At 44.9% G+C, this 21,064-nt stretch overlaps 1 protein-coding gene across 1 annotated transcript; it reads right to left on the bottom strand.

Annotated features, from left to right (window-relative positions):
- Positions 1-2,003: 2,003 nt before the first annotated feature.
- On the bottom strand, positions 2,004-20,983 carry TAF5L (TATA-box binding protein associated factor 5 like). The gene is made up of 5 exons (XM_084262302.1): positions 20,928-20,983; positions 15,964-16,108; positions 11,317-11,421; positions 8,977-9,701; positions 2,004-3,014 (listed from the first exon to the last, which is right to left on the bottom strand). Exons 2-5 carry the CDS (start codon positions 16,103-16,105, stop codon positions 2,217-2,219), a joined length of 1,770 nt encoding a protein of 589 aa, XP_084118428.1. The 5' UTR covers positions 16,106-16,108; positions 20,928-20,983; the 3' UTR covers positions 2,004-2,216.
- Positions 20,984-21,064: the final 81 nt, after the last annotated feature.

Here is a 21,064-nt window from a genome sequence, read left to right as displayed (position 1 = left end):
CCTTCCTAGATACTCACACAGGCGCTCAGCCAAGTACTTCAGTTCTTCTGTTATGATACAAGATTAGTTATTTCACAACGAAGTCTTTGGGCTGGAATCTATAGAACTGAGCAAAACCACTCAAAACTACCACAGAGATTACTGAGGGGTGAAAAACGCAACACATTTAGTCTGGTGGGCAGTATCAGCTCAACAGATCCAGAGAAGGACCTGCATAGCACAAAGCATCAGCAATACAATCATCTCCTACACTGTGTTGCTTTGTCTTTGCCCTACCCCCTCCCCCCCCCCCCCCTTCCTCCCAATTCCTAATTCTGGTCTGGGATTGTTGAGCTGCTTCACACTTTTGATATCCAGCTGTCAGAAGATTAGCAGTGCCATTCAACTCCAAGTGTATGCAGGGGTTTCTGGTACTCCCAGAGCCAAGCTGCAGCCCACGCTCCTGCTGATCTCAGAAAGGTCAACACTTTTCTGATAAAAGGTTTGAGTATTTTACCAACATGTCAGACAGAAAGCAATTGCAAGCTGTTGGCTAAACTCCTAGATTGTTTGGATGCTTTCAAGAGAATTCTCTCATGAAAAGTCCAGAAGGTCTGAGGGAAGCCAAAGGGAATTACCATTTAATAGCGACAGGAAGACTTCAGGATTGTGCCTTTGCTCAAAAGGTGGTTTATAACATCAAGCCACAAAGCAGAGGTCATGCAGCACTACAGAACAAGGCCTTCTGGTATAGAGTGTCAATCTCACGGGGTACCTACATCCTCCATGTGCATTTCAGAGGACCTACAAAGCTGCATCATTACCCTACTCCATGACCTGCTGAGACAGCTCTGTAGCAGTATGTAGGATGTATCAAACCAGCATGCATCAAGTGAGAGAGGCCACCAGATTCAGCCTCCAAGCACTAAGTGGGGTCTTGCCTGAGCAGTGTAGGAGAAGCATACTCCTGCCCTCTCTTCCCACCCAAGTCAGAGCAAGTTTCCCAAAAAGGGACCAAACATTTTTTTTTTTAAACTAAATGCTTTTAATAGAAAACAAAATACAAAATAACTCTTTCCAGAAACCAGAAATATTTAATCTCTCCAAATGACAAACTAGAACGTGCTTTTTTTCCGCGGATCCTTGTTGTAAATGCTGATGATCTATCTCCCAAAGTGTTCATGAAACTGATATTGCAACATTTTGAGAAAAATCCAACACTGGCAGAGCTGCCTCTGTGTACACACAATAATTTAGTAATACTATTTTTTCCCATGTCGCTTTGTGTGTCTCTCTCTCCCTGTCCCCCTCTTCCTAGACTGCCAACTTCCATTTATGGAAGTATTTCTGTGAGGTGCAGTGGTGGACTGACATGCCCCGTTTCCACTGGGAACCCAAACTTAGCCACCTCAGCTCTACTGTGCCCTCCTTCCAGACAAGGCGTGTCATTTATTACCCTTAAAGCCACCGCGCTACCCCACTGTCCTCCCTTCTTCAAAACACAGTGCAATCTGATTCAGAAAGATTCCTAATTAATGGAACATAAATACATACATCACAGCTAGTACCAGGAACCAAACCCAAATGACAACGCAGAAATGGGCTCCAACTGAGGTCAGATCTCCATCCCCTTACTAAAAAGAAAAATGGTATTTTCTACCAAGCTAGTCCAGAATATTCCAGAAGTGCTCTACGGAACTGCAATATTTAGGACCACTATCACTGTAGAAAATACATAATGTTCTTTTACCATAAGGGCCTTAAAATGCTGGTCCTCTGCAATACCAGGAAAACAAAAGCAAAACAAAACAGAAAAACACCAGGGCCAGTAGTTCTCCACACACTCAAGCCTCAGTTAGCAGTAGGTAAAGATGTGCCCATCAATCAATGCAGGATACTTAAGTGCAGGTCAGCAGCTTATCTGGTTGGCAGTTTCACTTGTCTGGACCAGGCTTTCAGTTTCTCCCAAGCTACTGGACTTCCTCCCCTTTTCCCCATCCCTACAAGTACAAAATTAGATAGAACGTATATATATTTTCACCACCCCTCCTTTTTTTCCTCTTTCCGTTCAACTGCACAGACCTTCTTGTGGGCAAGACATTTTAAAGCATTTGGAACTCTGAACGTGCCTTTCAAGGGGGCAGAAGACGAAAAGTGTTTCACAGTCAGTAATCTCAGCTTGCAATGGACTCTGGCATTCAATACACCCACCCACTTCCCTAAGAAAAAAAAAATAATTAATGTTCCTGATTTTCTTGTGCAATTCCAGTCACTAGAAGAAGATTACAGGCCATAAACTGTACGCTCAGTACATTATTCATTTGTCCGGTATATACACCAACCAGTTCACTGGAAGACCCATCTGCAGGGGCGTTGCAGTAAGTGTTCCGAATGTCCCAGACCCGGACCGAATTGTCCATCGACGCTGAAGCGATTAAGCTACTGTCGGGGCTAAAAGTAAGGCTGGTTATGTTGTCCGTGTGCCCCCTCAGCTCTTTGTAAAGGGTTCCCGACGCCAAGTCCCACAGCTTCAGCCGCTGGTCTTCGCCGGCTGACGCCAGGTACTTACCGTTGGGAGAGAACGCAAGCGCCAGCACGGGGCCGCGGTGCCCGGTGAAAAGGCGCACCGAGTTGCCTTGCTGAGTGCTCCACAGGCGCACAGTTTTGTCCGTGGAGCCCGTCGCTAAGTAGTTGGAATTGGGGTGGAACTTGACACAGTCTACGTCCGCCAAATGGCCCGCGTATATTCGCAGCGGGTATGTCCGATCGAAGGACCAGAGCCTTGCGGTGCGATCGTGGGAACCGCTGGCAAAGTACAAGCTGCAGGGACTGATATCCAGATCCCAGACTGGATAGGCATGTCCTTGGTACAGCACAGTGTTTGTAAAACTTCCGAGGTCCCAGTATCTGATGGACATGTCCTCAGAACAAGATAAGAGTCCCGAACTGTCCGAAAGGAACCTCGTGCTATAGACAGGTCCACAGTGTCCTCTCAGGATCTTCATTTCTGTGCCCGCACTGTCGTCCTCGTCCTCCTGGTCAGGGAGGAGAAAAAGAAACAACAAAGGAAAGTGTGTTTATCTGTTCCACAAATACAGGAACCACCATGAGGAAAGCAGGCAGGCGTCAATACAGAAGCTATTTTAGATGTGGCCCACTTTGTGCAACTCAGACAAACATTTCTAGTGCATTTGCTACATCTGAGTTAATGCTGACAGAGATGGGGAGGTAAGACTGTATTTATACATAGGTTTTATCTTCATTTTTTGTAGCCTCCTGCTCACCCCAGAAGGCACCTTAACCTGGGACTGCATACAAATAAAAAAAAAGTATTTTAGACATTTTTCCACTTGCTAAAAACATATGCTTATTCCCTATCCAGTCTCTACTAAACTTTTGGCTGAGATGCTGAAACAGATTTGGCATCTGCTCTTTTGGTGCAGTCATTACTGGAAGTGAGTCTCACAGTAGAGAAAAAGAAACCCAGATGTCTTAAACAAAAGGCAGAGAATGGAAAGACAAAGCATATTTGTCAAGCTGTCTGATGGACATTCCTTCTTAACCTCACATGTGAGCAGAAACACAGTAAGGCCGTAATATCTACTGCTCGATCAGGATGCTTTCACATTTTCACCCTTCCAGAGCAGCCTTCAAGAACAGCAAATGTATGCAGTTTATTTAGGTCAAAGGATCTATTTTGGGGTAGGAGAAGATGAATAATCACAAAAAGGATGGTACTGCAAACCTTTTTTTATCCTTCAATTTTTGAATTCAAGTACCAAGGCAGATAGTGAACAAGTGATGGCTTTCACCTTTAAAGACTGTTCAGTGAGCTGCACAAAGAAATCTCCCAAGCAGAAGGGAAGAGTCTCCAAAAAGTCTACTCAAGTGGCAGCCTATCTTAACAATCAAACTCTACAGAGTGCACAATTTTCAACAGATCTCAACTCAAGACGGTGTCCTTGCCTGACAGGCTGGGGTCTCACTGACAGAGTGCAAAGGCAACCATAGCTCAGAGTGCACCTGCATAGTGGCTGAAGATCACCCTTCCTCAGGGCTGTCACGCAGGCACTGTTCCTCAGTACTGAATCAGTAACACTCATCCACAGACAGTCTCTGCACATCAAATCCAGCCCTTCTGTTTGTGAACAGCCCCTTTAACTTTTATCATTGCAAACTGGCCCATTTCCTGCAGAAGGAGCACTTCCTGCCCTGAGAGGAAACCCAATTCCCCAGGGCTGGTGGACTGCAACCAGCAGAAGTCAGTGCTTCATGAGTGGCTCTCTCAGCTGACACGACATCTCCTGTGTCTCTGATCTCAGGACCCACACACAGTTTTGCTTCAGACCTACCAATATTCTCAAAAGTCCTACTCCTTCAGCAGTTTCAAATCTCATGGAAGGCATGAGCAAACTTTGTGAGCTTGCTTCCTTTCTCCATCTCACCTGTGTGCTTAGAGGTAGACAGCAAACCATGTTTAGCAATGCTGATTTCCCTTCAGGCAGGCAGTGCCCATGGGAGTTTTATGATGTGGTTGGGAGCCAACTTCATCTCTACTATGGAGGTGAAGCAGAAAGAAATTACAGGCTCTAGCATGCAAAGCCCCATTCTTATTCAAATTGCTTTTTCGACCTCAGATAGAGCATTACCTGCTGGAATCCACAGCATCCCTAGGCTATGTTACCACATTAAAGGAGGGAGGCTGATACCTGTAGCGTTTTATCCTATTTAATTATGGCCGTAAGATTCCTGACAAGTTACCAGTGGGAGCCCATTCAGGTTACCTACACCATACCGCAGTTCTTCTAAATTCTGCCAGTCCAGGTACTTAATTTTATGCCTCCAAATTCATAGAAGGCTACTTGGGCTGCCTGCAAGCACCTACTCTTCTTCCTTATAAGCACCTACTCTTACTCTCCCATATTACGCAGCAGCTTATTTGAAAATGCCTGCCGAAGGGTTGAAAACCACACTCCTGTAGGGTCATACATATCAGATCTTATCTTTGACTTCTCTTGTTTGACACCCACTTAGCATAACAACTGCACCCAGCTCACCAAAACCAGTACACCTCTAAAGCTTCTGAGTCACTACGTTTCCTCCCTATCCCAGTTAGCCTGCTGCTCAGATGAACACAGCAACTGGAAGGGCAGCCACTAAATTACTGCCTTGAAGAACCATGCTTCATTTCTTTGTCAGACCAAGCACACTCTTCCTTGACTCCCACAGCTACTACCATGTGGGCCGACCATTTACAGCAGCTACAGAAAGGCTGCAAACTGTGCTACAAGTCAGCAAGGAATTCCTCTTCAGAATATTTTTTTTCAGGATTCCAATTTCACATGCTGAATGTTTCCTGGATATAAGGTACAACGAGAGGTGCTATCCAGATATCCATTAGCTCCTTCTCAAGTGGTTGCTGCTGCAGGTTGGCAGGAACAATTTCTATTTCCTTGGAATGGACAAGAAGTTAAGCTATACAAGCCTATTTTAATCAATAGCCTATATACAGACACGCTAAAAGCTACCTTTTATTATCTGCCCTATCCATTTTTGAAAATAAGAACTATCAAGGCAGATCTGAAATTAGAGGATAGAACTGGAAAATCCACCAACACTGCTAAAACGAGCTAAAAAAAAATACTTCAACAGTGAACAGGATCCTAAACAAGTACAAAACTTCCCAAAATGACATCGTTAAGAAACCCGAAAACGGCAAAAATATTAACATGTTTTATTACACAGGACACCTTCTAAGTGATAGACTTCTGGACAGACTGCCCAAGTCCTCAGCTGTTGCTTAAATCAGTAATGGATTTTCCATGGGTGTCATCTGGACCCAGAAAGATTTACTGCTGATGGATTTAACCTTGTGAGCAGCAAACGTTATCTAGCTGACAAAAGTCATCTTGATCTTCCACCCAGTATAAGCCTCAAGGGAATGAATGAGCCTCAAAAAGCAACAATAACCTCAAAAAAAACCACACCAGAAATGACAAAGCAAAAAAATCTCACCCTGTCTGCATCCCCCCCCCTTTTTTTTTTCCCCACTAACTAGTAACACCTTTCCCTGGGTGTTGTCATCTCTCTCAATCTGCAGTGCTCCTAAAACGTCAAAAAGGAAGATCTCTTACCTGCCTACAGCAGGGTTCTCCTAGCAGGGAAAGATGAGGGAGTAGATACCATGGCGCTCTGCAGAACATTTCTAACTGCTCCTTCCAGAATTTCCACCCATCTGCCATCCACCAAGGTGTCAGCATCGTCTCTGCTACCACTACCACTTTAAGGACCACTGGCCACGTCAAAGCACTCTCAGCAGCAGAGCTGAATGGCATCAAACCTTAGTCCACAGAGAATTGAAAGGCTGTTGTGCTCCTGTGGTTTGTAGCAGAGGGTTTTATTTTCTGTTGTTAATTTACATACTACCAGCGATAAGCATGGCAAAATTGCACCCATTTGCACAGCTGCAAAACTGCACTTTTACACTGGACCTGAAGTAAGGGAGACTATAAACTGGCATTTGCAAGAAGCTACTATAAAGAAAATTTTATTTCTTTAGCCAAAAAATAGTAAGCCTCTCATATTTCCAAGAAGCAAGACAACACTGCTAAAATATACTGGGGCATCACGCTGAGCAGAATTCACTATAACTACACCTAGCAGACAACTTTGACCTTACTGGCACAAAAGCTTTACATGGACTAGGAAAAAACATTGTTCTCTAACACTTTTGCCAAGTCTCAACCTCTTTTATATATATATAACATATATATATATACATATATACACACACACACACACAGAGTTAAACCAAATAGTGTTGTTCAGTGCCGCCCTAAACAAGATCCACTGCAACTACTGGCACTGTTTCAGACTTCAGTATTTTCAGAAACAGGAGGACCTATTTGCTTGCAGCAAATCAGAAACCAAGCTGAAGACTGAATAGTAGTGCCTGAAATAATTAAAGACAGTATCCAAAGCTAATTGCATAATGCAGAAATCAACTAAACACATTTAGAAGTCTTATAAAACCCACCCAAGTTTAACAGCCTCTTAAGTTATTCTACAGAATAGCTCACTGAAGTAATGTCAAAGCACATGCAGAATTTTTTGCTCTTTGCTAAAGTTTTTGTCAGGTTTATCACTGTGGATTGTTACTCATCAAACCAGAGCACCAGCCTGAAGCTCAGCCCCTGTTCACACCAAGCTTCATTACAGACTGCAGCCAGGCTGGGTGGGGTTGTTTGCTCTGTTTTAGCACGTGTGGCTTCTGTTCCCGTGACACCCAAGCGGGTGCTGGTTCGTTCCCACCTGTGATCCCCATGGTCCCTATGTATTTTCACTTATGGCTCACAGACACTGGAATTCACTTCTAATCAACAGACTTTCATTTGTATTTGGGACACAAAGCCAACAGTGCATTCAAGCTGGTGCCCTCCCTTAACACTGAACTCCTCATCAGGTTGCTATTTGTTTTGTCAGTGGTGAAAATTCAGGGCAATGATGACTTTGATCTGTGCCAGTCTTTGGCCAGTTTTGGGTCTTCAACCAACACTGCAGGGTACACAAAATATTAAAGAGCCAACAACAGCCATGTGTGCTCAAGCCTCCATGGCTGTTTCATAACACACATATGATATGCACCTATGTGCCAACGTGCCAAAAAAAGCTAATAGGTGCTCCTGATAACCTGGCACTATCTCACTTGTCTATTGTCTGGAGCCAAAGGAGGCGATGTGCTGATTTACCAGAGAAACTCTCCTCCCTTGCAGGTTATCAATGTTTGGTTTCCATGAAAGGTAATAGGCAGTCACATGCCCTATGACCTCCCACAGCTTATCATGCAAACAAGGCCACAGCTCCATATTGGGCTTGTCTGACTCACTCACCTGCTCGCTCTGCAGAAGGGGTGAACATGCCCCTGCGCTATCTCACCTGGATGCCTGCCTCTAGTCCTCAAGCTTACAAAGCAACTCGCAACCACAGATCCTGGTCTACAACAAGCTCTCTGGGCTTTTCCAGAACGAGCAGAACCCCGCCACTAGGTATTTTGTGAGGTGAAAACAAAGCAGTGGAAGGATGTTTCTCCTGCTAAATGCTCAGTACAAGAACAAATGACTTTTTTTCCCTTCAAGAGGGCAGCTATTAAACAAAAGGAAGAGTCATAAATTCTGATCTCTAACCAGATAAATGGTGGTACGTGGGCAGCTGTGGCAAGAGGAAAGGAAGGGCGTGACCAGAAGGCAAAAAAAAAAGAAAAGAGTAAAGTAGAAGATGCTATCTAGCTTGACATGTAAAGGCACACACATCCCTGTCATCATCTCTAGCACTCCAGAGCAGGAAGCCTCTAAAATTTCCATGTTGCAGATTATTTAATGGAGGCATTTTGCATAATTTTTCCACGCTAACTCTCTAGTTCTGGTTAAGGTGATTCCTCAAATATAGTTTTGCACTTAGGCATTCCTTCTCCCCACCCCTCCAAGGCCTCAGACCAGCCTCCTTTGACTCTTTCCTTACTTTGTTTTCCTCTTCCTGCATCTCTCCTATTCTTTCCACCCTTCTGACGGGTTGTTCTGAGTCAGTTTCCTTCTAGCTTTCACTCACCACTGTGTTTACTGCTCAGACCTCCTTGTTTCATCTTCTCATCCACAAGAAGGCTCCATGCTCCTCAGGGATGGGAGCCTTCTCTAGTCACTTGTCCTTACTGTGCTGCCTGTGTACCATTCAAGGGCAGCTGGACAAGGGCGATCAGCACCTCGGACTAACAGACTATGAGTTGAGCCCAAACTCATTGTACCACATTGCAGCATTTAGAACCACTAGAGGAAAGAACAAGGACAAGAGCAGGCTATAAAATTTGTGCCTCAAGACAGAGAGGTTGCAGAACAGCCTCGCAGTCCTCTAAGACATTACTAAATACTCCACAAGGCATGCCCAAAATAGCTCAGCAGAAAGGGTTTGGGGGTTGGGGGGAAAAAAAAAAACAAGTATCCAGACCTCCTCATCCAGGATGTCACAAGCCAGGCGGATGCGGGACACATCAACGAGGTGGGGCTCAGATTTTAACTTCCTGGAACGCAGGCTCCACAGCTTCACACACGAATTGTCGAACCCAGCAGCGAGCAGCTTGCTATTTGGTGAGATCTCTGCCGTGTTCAGCAACTGCTCCGTGTTATAGAAGGCATAGAAACAGATGGTCGTTAAGGAAGGGGGCCCGTCCTTGACACGTTTAATGCTGTCCTGCAGTAAATCCAGCGCCGCCTCGTTCTGCAGAATGGAAGCGGGCACGTCGCTGGGTTCCAGGCCGTTGCTCTCGTTGCGGGAGGAGCTCCCACCGGCGTAGAGCTGGTAGTCAGTCCTCTTGGCAGGCTGCACATCCAGGTGGATATGCAAGGTCAGGACTTTGCACAGGGCATTGTTGTTGTCACTTTGGAGGTAGCGAAGAAGGTAGTTGTAGCTGTCCTCTTGAAGGCGGATGACATACTTGTTATCCAGAAAAGCCCGGAGCTTCAAGTTCGACAGGATATCTTGAATAGTCATGGTAGTTTGCAACTGCTCAATGATATCCTTCTGGCTGGCATTCTGCAGGAACATGCCATGGAAGCGGCTGTAAAAACTGTCCACTGTGCTTTTGAGGCCATTCTGGACCATGTTCAGATGGAGGTAGACAAAGAGGGGATACAGAAGAGGCATCACTTCATGGCTGTGCTGAGAATCTGAATCTATATAAAAAACAGCAACAAACTTTGAATGATTTCTCAATGCACTTTCTACCAGAAACAAAACAGGACAAGGACAATTACTGCAAAAAGCCTTGACAGCGGCATCAGAGAGAAAGCAAGAGGAGACTTTTGTTGGTGCATCTAAGTGAACCTCTTCTGTCACCTAAAGGGGATACACAATACCTACCACAGGCCCAAAGAGAGATGTTTTCAAGTCAGTGCAGTGTGTTATCAGAACATAACAGGCATTTCAAACCTTTTTAAGTGTGGGTCAGCTATTAAAATACAACCTCAAGCTACAGCTGAATTTCCCCCTATGCATTTAGGAAAAAAAAATCCCTATTCCCTCAGTTTATTTCAATAAGTGAACTTTAAAATTTATTCATTATATTCAAAATAGTATTTAGCATATTTAAGTAAAAATTATTTACCTAGCTGGCACAGGTCTGAACTTTGGTGGCTTTCCCCCCTCCCCCTTCTCAGTTTCAGTAAAACTTGCATGTGGTTCTTTGGATGGCACCAATTGTCTGCAGGTTCCAAATGTGCAGCAGTATGCTGTGTCCTTGTTTTATTTCTGTGCCTCCTCATGTGCACATCCCCCTCTCTATCCCCCGACTCTGCCAAGGCAAATCCCAGCAGTAATTCCTAGTACACAGTGTAACAAACTGCCAATTAGGCTGTGCTGTACCTTGCAGAAACTAAATCTGTGCAAGAGCTCCACCCCTCCTTTACCAGCTTCTTGGGGCTATTCCCTCCCACATTCAGCTAGCAGCTGACGCACAAGCATACAGGGCCACAACAATGAGTTACCAGAGGATGAAATCGTCCAAATTACTAGAACAAAATAGGCATTGCTGATCCTATTGCTGGTTCTCAAACAGCATTGCTGGTCTTCAAAAGGAAGTGCTTCTTTTCCACTTTTCTTCCCTCCCGCCACTTGCTAAAGTAGATTCCCCCCCCCACGCCGCCTTTTCCATTAGGATAATTTTCTTCTCTTGTTGAACACCTGCCCAGATGTTCTCTGGTCCATATCATGCCCCTCTCACATTTCTATATGAATAACTACAGAACATGTGTTTTGTCTGCAGTATTATACATCAGCTGCAACAAGGGAGGTTCAGGTTGGGTATTAGGAAGAGGTTCTTCACTGAGAGGGTGGCCAGGCACTGGAACAGGCTCCCCAGCGAAGTGGTCAGAGCACTGAGCTTGGCTGAGTTCAAGAAGTGTCTGGACTATGCTCTTCAATTACGAAAAAAATAAAACCCCTAGACTAGGAGACAGCAGACAACTACATTGATTTCTAAGTTGACCTGCCTTTCACATAAAACACTCTTAATCTTCCTTCTTGTCCTGTATGTGTATGCTGTTGTCTGCAGGATCTACAAAGGGCAAATGCTTGAACAAGGAAGTGCAGTCAGCTATCTACAAAAGCCAAAGGTTCTCAGCACGCAGACAGTAACATGAAATAAATGTTTCTAACTCTAGTAACTGAAGTCTTCAAACTAGAAATCAAAGATTAAGAGACATGATTTTAAATTTTATTTTGTTCCACACTCATTGAAACGACAAAAAGAGAAATCAGTTACTATCCTCTTCCTTGCTTCCTGATAGTTACCTGTGAGAAAATTGCGTAATCGTCCAAATTGTACTTCATATTGCTGTGGCTCTGCCAGGCAGGGAGCTGCAGACACAACGTTGGCACAACCAGATTCAGATTGGACTGTGAAATAAAATAAGTAAGAGTTAAATAGGGATTTAAGGAGTTCTGCATGTAGGTCTGGAAACAAAGCTTCCCATAAAATCCAAGGTAATGCAGCCACCAATATGGTATTTCATCTTTCAAACCGTCCAGGGACGACATAGTCCGAAGCACCTAAACATGGCACTAACAACCTAGACAGATCATGAATGAGGTAATATACTGGAAGCTTAAAAAGAACACCCTTAAAAAATCTTTGAAAAAAAATCTGTAAAGTTTCAGGGTTTCAAATACAACCAAAGTGCCAAAAAATTCAGAGTAACACCACCCTTAACAGTTAACATAGATCCCTTCAAAGTTTTACTACTGTGCACTGAGAAAAGATGATGAAAGCTATCTATAACCTTCTCCAAAACACGGTTTCTTTTTTGTGCAGGACCTACCACCCATCATGGACAGAAGGTCTGCAGTGACACTATCTTGGTCTCAAAGTACTTGTCCCAGGCATTATCGTTTACTACCAATTATAATCATTATCATTTACTAGTCTTCCAGAAGTGGGGGTGAAAACCCACTGAATCTTTAAGCACTACTCTCTAAATCAAAACGTGTTCTCCTCACTGAGGATTTTAGGTTAAACGGCTGCTGGTATTTGACCACAGACCCAGGGCAGGGTTATGGTCTCCTGAGATGGTGTTAAACTGATTTTCAGAATCAGTATCAACTTTGGTAAAAGCAGTTTGGCAATTGTCTTCTCTGGCACCAAACCTTTGCTCTTCTGCTCACTGCTCAGAATCTGACAGGGGACTTTGTGCAAGTTTGCAGACAACCTGAACATACCATAAACATATACAAATACCAGTCATTAGAAGCAGCACAACATGCTATGTTTATTCATCTGCTCTTCTAAGGAAAGCACAGAACAGCAAGGAATTGAACTATTTTCTTTTTATAATTGTTTTTCAATTCATAACTATTCCCCCTCCCCCTTTTTATTACTCTCATTTTCAACTACTCCAATTTCTCTTCAGTCTCCTCTTCCCCTTCTCCCTGATTTCCATCCTCTCTTTACCTTCCTGGAGCTTTTTGCTCCAGCACTTGGCTCACAGAGGCACAACTCTGACGGCCCTGGAAGTCTATGAACAACATCAAATTTTCACATGCTAAACATGCATGCTTCTAATTAGAAAGATCTGCACATAGTGTACAGGCAGCCTGTCTCTGTCTTTCCCTCTTCCCCCTCCCCCCAGGTCCATGTCCACAGGGAAATGGAGAAGGTATGCTTACCAACTCAGTGGGGCAAGCTGAATTCAGCCTCAAAAACGGAGCTAGACTATGCTTATCATCCCCTCATGGGAAGAAACAAATACAGATCCCAGCACCAGATAGGTTTTGAAATAAACAAATGCAGCCTCTTGAAAGGTACAGATACACTGCACAATTGGGCTGCTTAGGAAACTCAAAGCTGGTAAGAACCCCAGGCTCATGTCCTGGTATTACTTAACAGCTAAAGTAAAACCAAAACACAACTCTGCTATTCTGACTTCTGCAAGGGTCAACTCTGCACAGAGTTCCGGTGGCCTCACTAGAATGGGAATCACTTGTCATCTTGCTCATACCATGCAAGCACACCTTACTGTCCTTAGCTCTGTGAAGTGCTCCCTCCATGACACCTATTTAACTTCATTTGCATAAGCAACTTATTTCCAAAACTAAGATGTATGCCATGCTTCAGAAAGAGGAACATCACCTTCAGCTACCTATCCTGGAGCTGTCTGACTGGGGATCATTATGCCCCACTGTTTCAGTTACAACGCTAGAGCTCATTCCCATCAAACAAATGGTACACGAACCCCACATACCAGACAGCTATAACAAGTTCAAATTCTAGTTATTTCTCTTCCCAAAACTTTACACCTACCAGAAGTGCAAGAGGGATCAAAAGCTCAACTGGTTCCAAAACAAGGGAGTAAATTTTCAGGCATTCTCTCTCAGTGGAAATAAAAAAACACCAGCCATATCCTTCTCATATATTAGTAGGTCTACCCCAGTTTCTTTTCCATCCTCCCCAGTGGTCATAAGAACATCCATTGGAAGCATCTGCTCCTTGACTTTGCTTCCAGTAACAGCAGCCAGCTACACGACCTGAGAACAAATCCAAAGGGACTTGCCCCTAACTCAGGGATATTGACAGTACCCTCCTGCTCTTGTGTGTTGGCTACGAGCAGCACTGCTTCCAGCAAACAAACGTGGGGCTACTGTAAATGCTGTTTTACAGCAACTGGTTCTTCTTTGACACAAGTGAGATGATGCATAACTTTACAGTATTTCAGATATGTCTGCGTGCTGATAGAATACCATGGGCAATACTAGAGGAAATTGTTCCTTAGTCACTCATTCTGTCCTCCAATATTCTTCATTTTCTATAGAAACACAGGACAGCCATGAGGAAGCAGTGCGCTGTATGCTACTGCAGATGCAATCAGACAGGGTGCTAGACAGACATCAGGGCTCCCTTTCCCACGAAAGGCTGGACCAGATGATTGTTCAAGGTCCCTTCCAACCTCTATGATTCTGTAAAAACAGAGCTGTATGGATAGAGCAAGTATGTGAAGCAACGGAGAAGAGCCGAACTGAAGAGACTCTGGAAGAAGACAAAAAAGAAATGCTGAGATAAAGCTGAGAAACAAAACTATTAAAAAAAAAAGGACAATAGTTTTCACAGAAAGAAATCACAGAGCTGAAGACAGAATTAAGCAACTCTCCCACTTATACAGGCTAGTTAGAAGTCAAACAAAAGAAAGGAGCTGAACAGAAAAAGCAAGGTGAGTTTTGTTAAGGAAAAAGCAAAAACATCTTCAGAAAAAAAATATTTGATGGCTTTCCCTGAAATAAAGCAATGCAGGCTTCAGAATCTGGTCAGGTTTTATGCAGTTTGCAAAAGCAAGATGAGTGAGGAGAAGATATTTTCAGCTTCTGTTGTAAGGATAAGTACTAGGTGGGTTTTTCTTTTTCAACAATCATTCATGGAACTTCAGCACACTCAGTGACACTTCACATTTGACAAAAAGTAGTAAGCAGCTGAATACAGGAGAACAGACCATTTTCAGTTCTAATGAACACTGGTGACTAAGGTCTGAATCACCAACCACAAAGCCCTTGCACTGGCAAGAGGATACAGGCTAATAAGAAGAAATGTAGTAATAACATTTGATGGAAGATTAGTAAAAAGACAAAACCCAATCCCACACTCTTTACTGAAACAGTTTTATTTTCTGCATGGTGCCATCTGTGAATACAAGGGCTTGTGATCCAACTGTCTCTCCTGCATCAGATACACTTGTGTCCTCCAGGTAGGTGTTGGTCTCAACTTTGAATCCCATTTCAACCCACCTCCCCCAGAAAAATCTCTCTGAAACAATTCAGCATTTTACTTTGGTTTCATTCCTTTCCCATCTCCCCCAGTACTACTTCAGAGAGTTGCGACCAACCTCTCACATTTACTGTGAAAACAACAAGGAAATGAAAACTAGTAAGAAGCTGCAAGTCACTTCTAATAATGAAATATTACCCAGTTTCCTTCAGGCGCCCCAGAGAGTTAGCCCAGGCATTTACTCACAAGTAAATAGTTACATCTTTGGATTGTAGCTATGGCAAAATACTCTAGAGCTGGAAAGACCTATTTTGGCATCAATCATATCTACCTACAAGCAGAGAGTTATACATCAACTAATGTTTTGCCAAATCAAGTTTTATCACAAGAAAACATGGTCTCCACTGCTCTTAACCTGGGATCCTGTCACAACCTAAAAAGTGTCATTAACAGGACACATTTCCTCCTTTCGTTTTCACCTAAAGAACAGCCCAGTATTTTTTATTACTTTTACAAGTAAATGCAACCTTTATAACCTCCATTATTTCCATCCTTTCAATATCTGTATGTGCTCAAGCAGTAGTGCAGTTTGTTGCAATGAAAATAAAAATTGCAGACTGCCTGTGCAGGCTGCCACAGGATTTGAAAAGCAGGTAGTGTAACAGGATTCAGAAGCCTTTAAGAAAGGGGAGAAAGGTCATGCAGGGAAATAAACTGTCTCATCTCCCGAACGGGTGGGTTTTTTTGGTTCAGTGGGTTTGTCTCCAAGTGACAGAACAGAGCCTTCATGACTAGAAATCTGACTAGGCCAAAGAAAGAAGCAGCCTGTATCACCTCCATTTCACATGATACAGCTCTCCTGGAGGTTCTTCTCACCTCCATCCCAAAGCACCGCTACTCACCAGACTTCATGTTCTTTGGGATACAGCATAAGCATTTTCCACTACCTTGACCTGGTATGTCAACCTTCTGTTTTTCCCTGAGGATGAATCTCACCTTGTTACACGTTCATCCACATTTTTCATTCTTCAGAAGTTCAGAACTCACCCTGACTTCCCACTGGGAAATCTCTCTCTTTTGAAAGGAGAGCTGTCCATAAGTACAGACAAATTCACGTAGTTACCAATATACGTACTCACTCTTGTCATAACTCTGCCAAGAAGCAGGCACAGAAAACACGTTAAGGTTACCTGTGAGATTGGCTGCCATCTCTTCAGCAGTCTGACACAGCCTCAGCCCTTGTTTTAGGGGACCTTCCGAGTCCACATACTGACGGCGCTTGAGGTAGCAGGACACTGCCATCTGAATCTGCTCTGTGCGTACGCGTTTCATGACCTCGAAAGAAAAGATGAGATGATGAGGCTCTTACTGTGCAGGTACATGTGCTAAGGTCAACTACACCACAGCTGTGTTAGAACTGATAGAAGACAAACAGCTCAGCGCTTTCATTGCTCAAGTCAAGCAACTTCATTACTCAAGTATGAAACAAAACATTTAGGCGTCTTTGACTCAGATCCCTGAAGATATTTTGCTGCCTAATTCTACAAACTTCACTGAGGAATCAAAAACACTATTGAGGATTCTAGACTAAAACCGCAGTGCTAAGCTGAAGGATTTGTTTTTAGTAAAGGTAACTCATAAGAGGGGAATGTTTCTCCTACCCCTATTTTGTCAGTGGGCATCCTTCAGTTATTTTATCATTCCTCTGCTTGACCAACCAAGAAAACAATTCCAAAAAGAGACAAGGGAATGAGAAATCAATACACGAAGAAGAAAATGTCACAATCATAATGCTTTAAATAGCACACCTTATCTGGGGAGTTCAAGAAGAAATAGTTTCTTGCCTGAAGTTAAAAGTTAGAGCCAGAGTTCTGTCTCTTCAGTCAGGTAAGACTCCCAAAAAAACCCCAAACCAGCAAAAAAACCCCACAGGGAAATGAAAACAAAAAGAGTCTCATGCTTTTTTCACTTGCCTTCATCTACCTGGACTTCTCTCCTACAAAATTAATAAAAAAGAAAAAAAGGGAAATGAAAAAAGAAAAGAATCCTTTGAAGTTTCCTCTAAGTTTTGAAAGCCATCCTCAAAACCACCACCTGGTAATGTCTCAAAACCAAAAGGAGCCCAATGCCAGCTTTTAGCCTCTGGCTTGTAATAGCCACACCTCAGCTAGATGAATGCAATAGCTCCCTTGCTATTTGACTGGTCCCTGACTGCCACCAACCCTTCTCAATAGCCACTGATTTTACACAGAAGTTTAGATAAAGCCTTTTAGGTTTTTTAAAGCAAGAACTAAACAACAGTTTTATTTCACCAGAGTAACAGGCAAAGCCTACCTCAAGATAGTTCTGTGCCTTACAGCCCCACTACCAGTGACCTGCATTCGTTTTACATGCATTTGGGTGTGAGTAGCAACATCTGATGAAACGCAACTTCTCAGAGAGACAGAATAGGATGACCCCCCCCTCCTCACCTTCCAGAAGCATATTTCTAACAAAGTGACAGGTTTAAAAATAGGATGATAAATGGGCCTTTTCTAATACTCATGCACACTTCGGTGCTTATCCCAGATGTCAGAACAATAATGGCTCTGTGAAGTTCCAAGCAGATGGGGCTGTAAGGTTTTAGCAGAAATTAAACAAATAGATGGAACTGCAGACCCCTGTGTGCTGGTGAACACGTTAAGAAGATTTCCACTTGTCCTCACAGGTGAAATAATTGCTGAGGGTGGGGAAGGGGCATCAACAGGTGCAGAGTTTTCAAAGCATTTCCAGATAGGCCTATTAAAGTCATGAGCTTCAACCACAACTTTTCACATTCCAAAAGCAGACTTCCTTTTCATCTTCCTTGCAATTAAAAAAAAAAAAGCTTACACCATCTCAAATGTAACAATTTTTCTGCTGCCCAAAAGTGTATGAAAGGCAATTTCAATGCAAGATATTAATGTTACCGTTCTACATTTCAGCTGGCAGCACAGACTCACCTCCAAGTGACTTGCCCAGGGCTCCATGCTAATACCTCTGCATCATCTGTCATGAAGCTTAGGTTTGGGTAGCAACTTAGTTACATTTTAAAAGGCTCTAACAAATGCTTATTTCAGGTTTAGAAAACGTTTTGGAGAATCTGAGTGTAGACTGTTGCATTTAGCTTATAGTCCAAAAGAAACTCACTCCCAAAATGGCATGGAACAGATTCCACAAAATCTCTGACACCACTTAGCCAGTCAAAACTATAAAACCAGCCTTAGGTCTGTGGCTCAACTGCAAAGAGAGAGCCTCTGGAAACACCACTGAACCACACTTTCTTGCTGCACAACCAGTTTTGTGCTAGGTTAGATTTGGTGAGAAAACCCTTATTTGTTATGGCACAGCATGCACTTACAGATAACTCCTCATAAACCCATAATGGATTGAAGAAACCAAAAACTGGACTAGTATGTGGAAAACACAAAACCCCAGAAGTCCCTCTGAAGTGACAGGGACAAACAAGAGACCAGCCACCAAGACCAGCCTTTTCAAGCTGCTTGTGAACAAGCAAATGACCAGAGAAAATGGTAAACTTTAAATGATAGGCAAAAAGAAAAACCCCAGTAGTCTCAATTTTTAACCTTGGGATTGGATACTTCAGCAGAAATGTAGAGAAAGGCCTGGGAAAGGAGCAGTAGCTGGCAGCTGATTCAAATCTGAGCTTTTTCAGAGCTTTGGGGTAACAGAGAAGCCCCAGTTTCTTCAGCCAATAGGAGCAAGGTGGGGTTTGCAGCTGCTTTATGGAAACCAGGCAGTATCTTGCTCCCTTCATGTACCTTGCACACTCCTCCCAGTAGTCACAGTAGCGGTTGTTAAGGAGCAGTTATCTCAAAGAGATCTCTTTCCCTACTCCCGGGTGACAGAACAGGAACCACCTTACAGGAAATGCATCTTCACCAAGCAACACCCATGGGCATCAGACACACTACCACCCCTTCTTTCATTTCAGGTCTTGACCTCTTGGCTGACTTTGCCTTTATGTTACACCCTCAGCGATACAAAGATCAGTGCTGCAGGAGGAGGGAAGCTGTTCAGGGTGCAAGTGCACAGAAGCATTCATGAAATGTCTAAACCCATGTTCCTACAAATATTCTTTATCAAATCTTCAAAATCAGAGCCTATCATAAAATCAACATAAGAACAGCCTGTCTTAAACCAAGTTCACAACAGGTCAGGGATGCAGAATTTAAAGGCAAAAAAAAGGGGACAAGCCTGCCATTTTAATCTCCCATCGATTTTAAGACTGTCTCCTCACTAAAGATCATCTCCAACACACGAGACAAGACTGAATACACACAGCGTTCTCTGCCCAAGCCTGCAGAAAGCTTGAAACAATCGCTCGGAAGCCCCAGTCGCCACGTTCTTCTCAGAGCCAGAGAGAACAACAAATAGTAACGCCATTAACTAGTTTTACTGATAAGCAAAAATACGTAGGGGAAGAGCAAAGAAAGATCACACTGGGAGCCTGCACAGCTACAATGCAGCATCTTCTGCTGTGTCACAAATTGGGTCACAAAATAAAAACCCCAAGATATTAGGGTCACTTTCTTTGAGGAACCAAAACCATACAAGAAACCCAGAGGAGAGGCCTATCGGGCCTATACATTACAAGTTCCTGTTTCCTAGAAAAGCTGGAAATTAGCAGCACACTAAGCACTGGGCTGAGGAAATTAATTTGCTGCCTATGCTACATCTCAGGTACAGGTTTCAGCAGATTCCACAGCCGTGAAACATCACCAGTACAGGCATATGAAAAAGAGCTTGAAAACTTGGTGTTGGAAACGCTGCTTTTTAAACACTCTACATTCCTTTTCCAATGCTGTGATGGCAGTCTCTTCCTCCCAATAGGCCAAAGTAAGCCCTGTGAGTGTTACAGAAGAACTGAGGACAAGCAATCTTAACCCTCCCCCCCCAAAACACCTAACATCACCACCAAACCAATAAAACAACCCATGAAAGCACATGCTGAATGGTCTCAGTGCTGTGTCTCAGGCCTCAGCTGTGGACAGAGAGGTACCATCTTTTATCTCTTACAGGTGAAATTTTGAGGCTACTAACAACACCGAACCACCTAATTCTTAACTCCACGACATTGAATTAAGGTTTTAAAAAGTTAGTAGCAAACAAGGTAAGGGTAAGCTGATACACAGGTAACAGCGATCCTAGAGCTGAGGGGCTTCTCACACGCAGCAGCTGCAGCTCAGAAGAACAGGCGAGCGAACATGACAAGCGGACCCGAGACTCGGCGTGCAAGTGCTGCAGAATAGGACGAGCGCTGCAGGCAGCAAGAACCGCAGAGAAGGATTCTGCCTGAGACACGGCGTTCGCTCCAGGAGAGCCAGAGAGGAAACAGCTGGGATTTCCGAAGAGCCTGCATCCATCTGCATCGGACCAAGATTTGGCTCACCGTCCGCAGACCGAGCTTTGCCAATTCCACAGTTGGTTTTCTTCCCCCCGCGCCCCCTGGGCAGGACATGCTCTACTCCTGCCCGCGACACACCACCTTGCGCCTCCAGCCCCCCAAGCCTTCCTCCTCCGCAGAGCGGAGCTGCCGGACCCAGCGCCGCTGGGCTGTGGGCCCCGCGAAGGAGAAACCTCGACCAACGCTGGGGAGCCCCACCGAACCCGGGCAGCGCTCACGGGAGGGGAACTGAAGGGCGCTCGCCGAAGGGACCCGAAAACGAAACCCTTCCCCTGCCGGGCGGAGAAGGAGTGAAGAAACAAGCGCAAGGAGCGAGGAAAAAGGGAAGGGGAGCTAACGCCGCAAGCAGCAAGTGAAACCCACGCACTTTTCAAGGGAAAGGAGGATGTAACGCGAAAAGCCCACCCCACGACCTCCGGCGCTGGGAAGGCGCTCGGCTCGGCCCTGCCCTCCCCAGAGGCTGCCCCTGAGGGCCGTTCCCGATGCCCGAGGCCCCCACGGGGCCCGCCGGCCTCCCGGGAGCCGCCTGCCGGGCCGGGCCGGGCCTGCGGGCCTCCGCCACGAGGCGGCCCGGCGGGACGCCCGGGGCCCGCCCGCTGCCGCCGCCGGCCGGCCGGCCGGCGCCGCTCCCCCCGCGCTCCCCCCACCCCGTCCCCATGCGGGCCTCGGGCCGCAGCCCCGCGCCGGCCCCCGCTCCCCGCCACTCACTGAGCATCGCAGGCGGCGGCGGCTGCGGCGGCGGCGGGAGGCAGGGGCCGGGGGGGGCGCTGTCACTGCGCCCAGCGGCGCCAGGCGCAGCCGGCGGACGCGCCGCCGCTGCCGCCTCCCCTGAGTGCCGGTGGTGG

Source organism: Gallinula chloropus (genome assembly GCF_964237585.1).
Source record: "Gallinula chloropus genome assembly, chromosome: 3".
NCBI classification, from domain to species: Eukaryota; Metazoa; Chordata; class Aves; order Gruiformes; family Rallidae; genus Gallinula; species Gallinula chloropus.
Note: the sequence above shows the minus strand (reverse complement) of the source record. Positions and strands in the feature narration are given on the sequence as shown.

What these genes read in the sequence shown, in the direction of transcription:
- TAF5L (XM_084262302.1), bottom strand. Translation starts at nt 16,105, where the DNA reads ATGAAACGCGTACGCACAGAGCAGATTCAGATGGCAGTGTCCTGCTAC. An exon ending in ATTACGCAATTTTCTCACAG is followed by an intron (nt 9,702 to 11,316) that starts GTAACTATCAGG and finishes TTTTTTATATAG; the next exon opens with ATTCAGATTCTCAGCACAGC. An exon ending in GTGACATCCTGGATGAGGAG is followed by an intron (nt 3,015 to 8,976) that starts GTCTGGATACTT and finishes CTCCCTGACCAG; the next exon opens with GAGGACGAGGACGACAGTGC.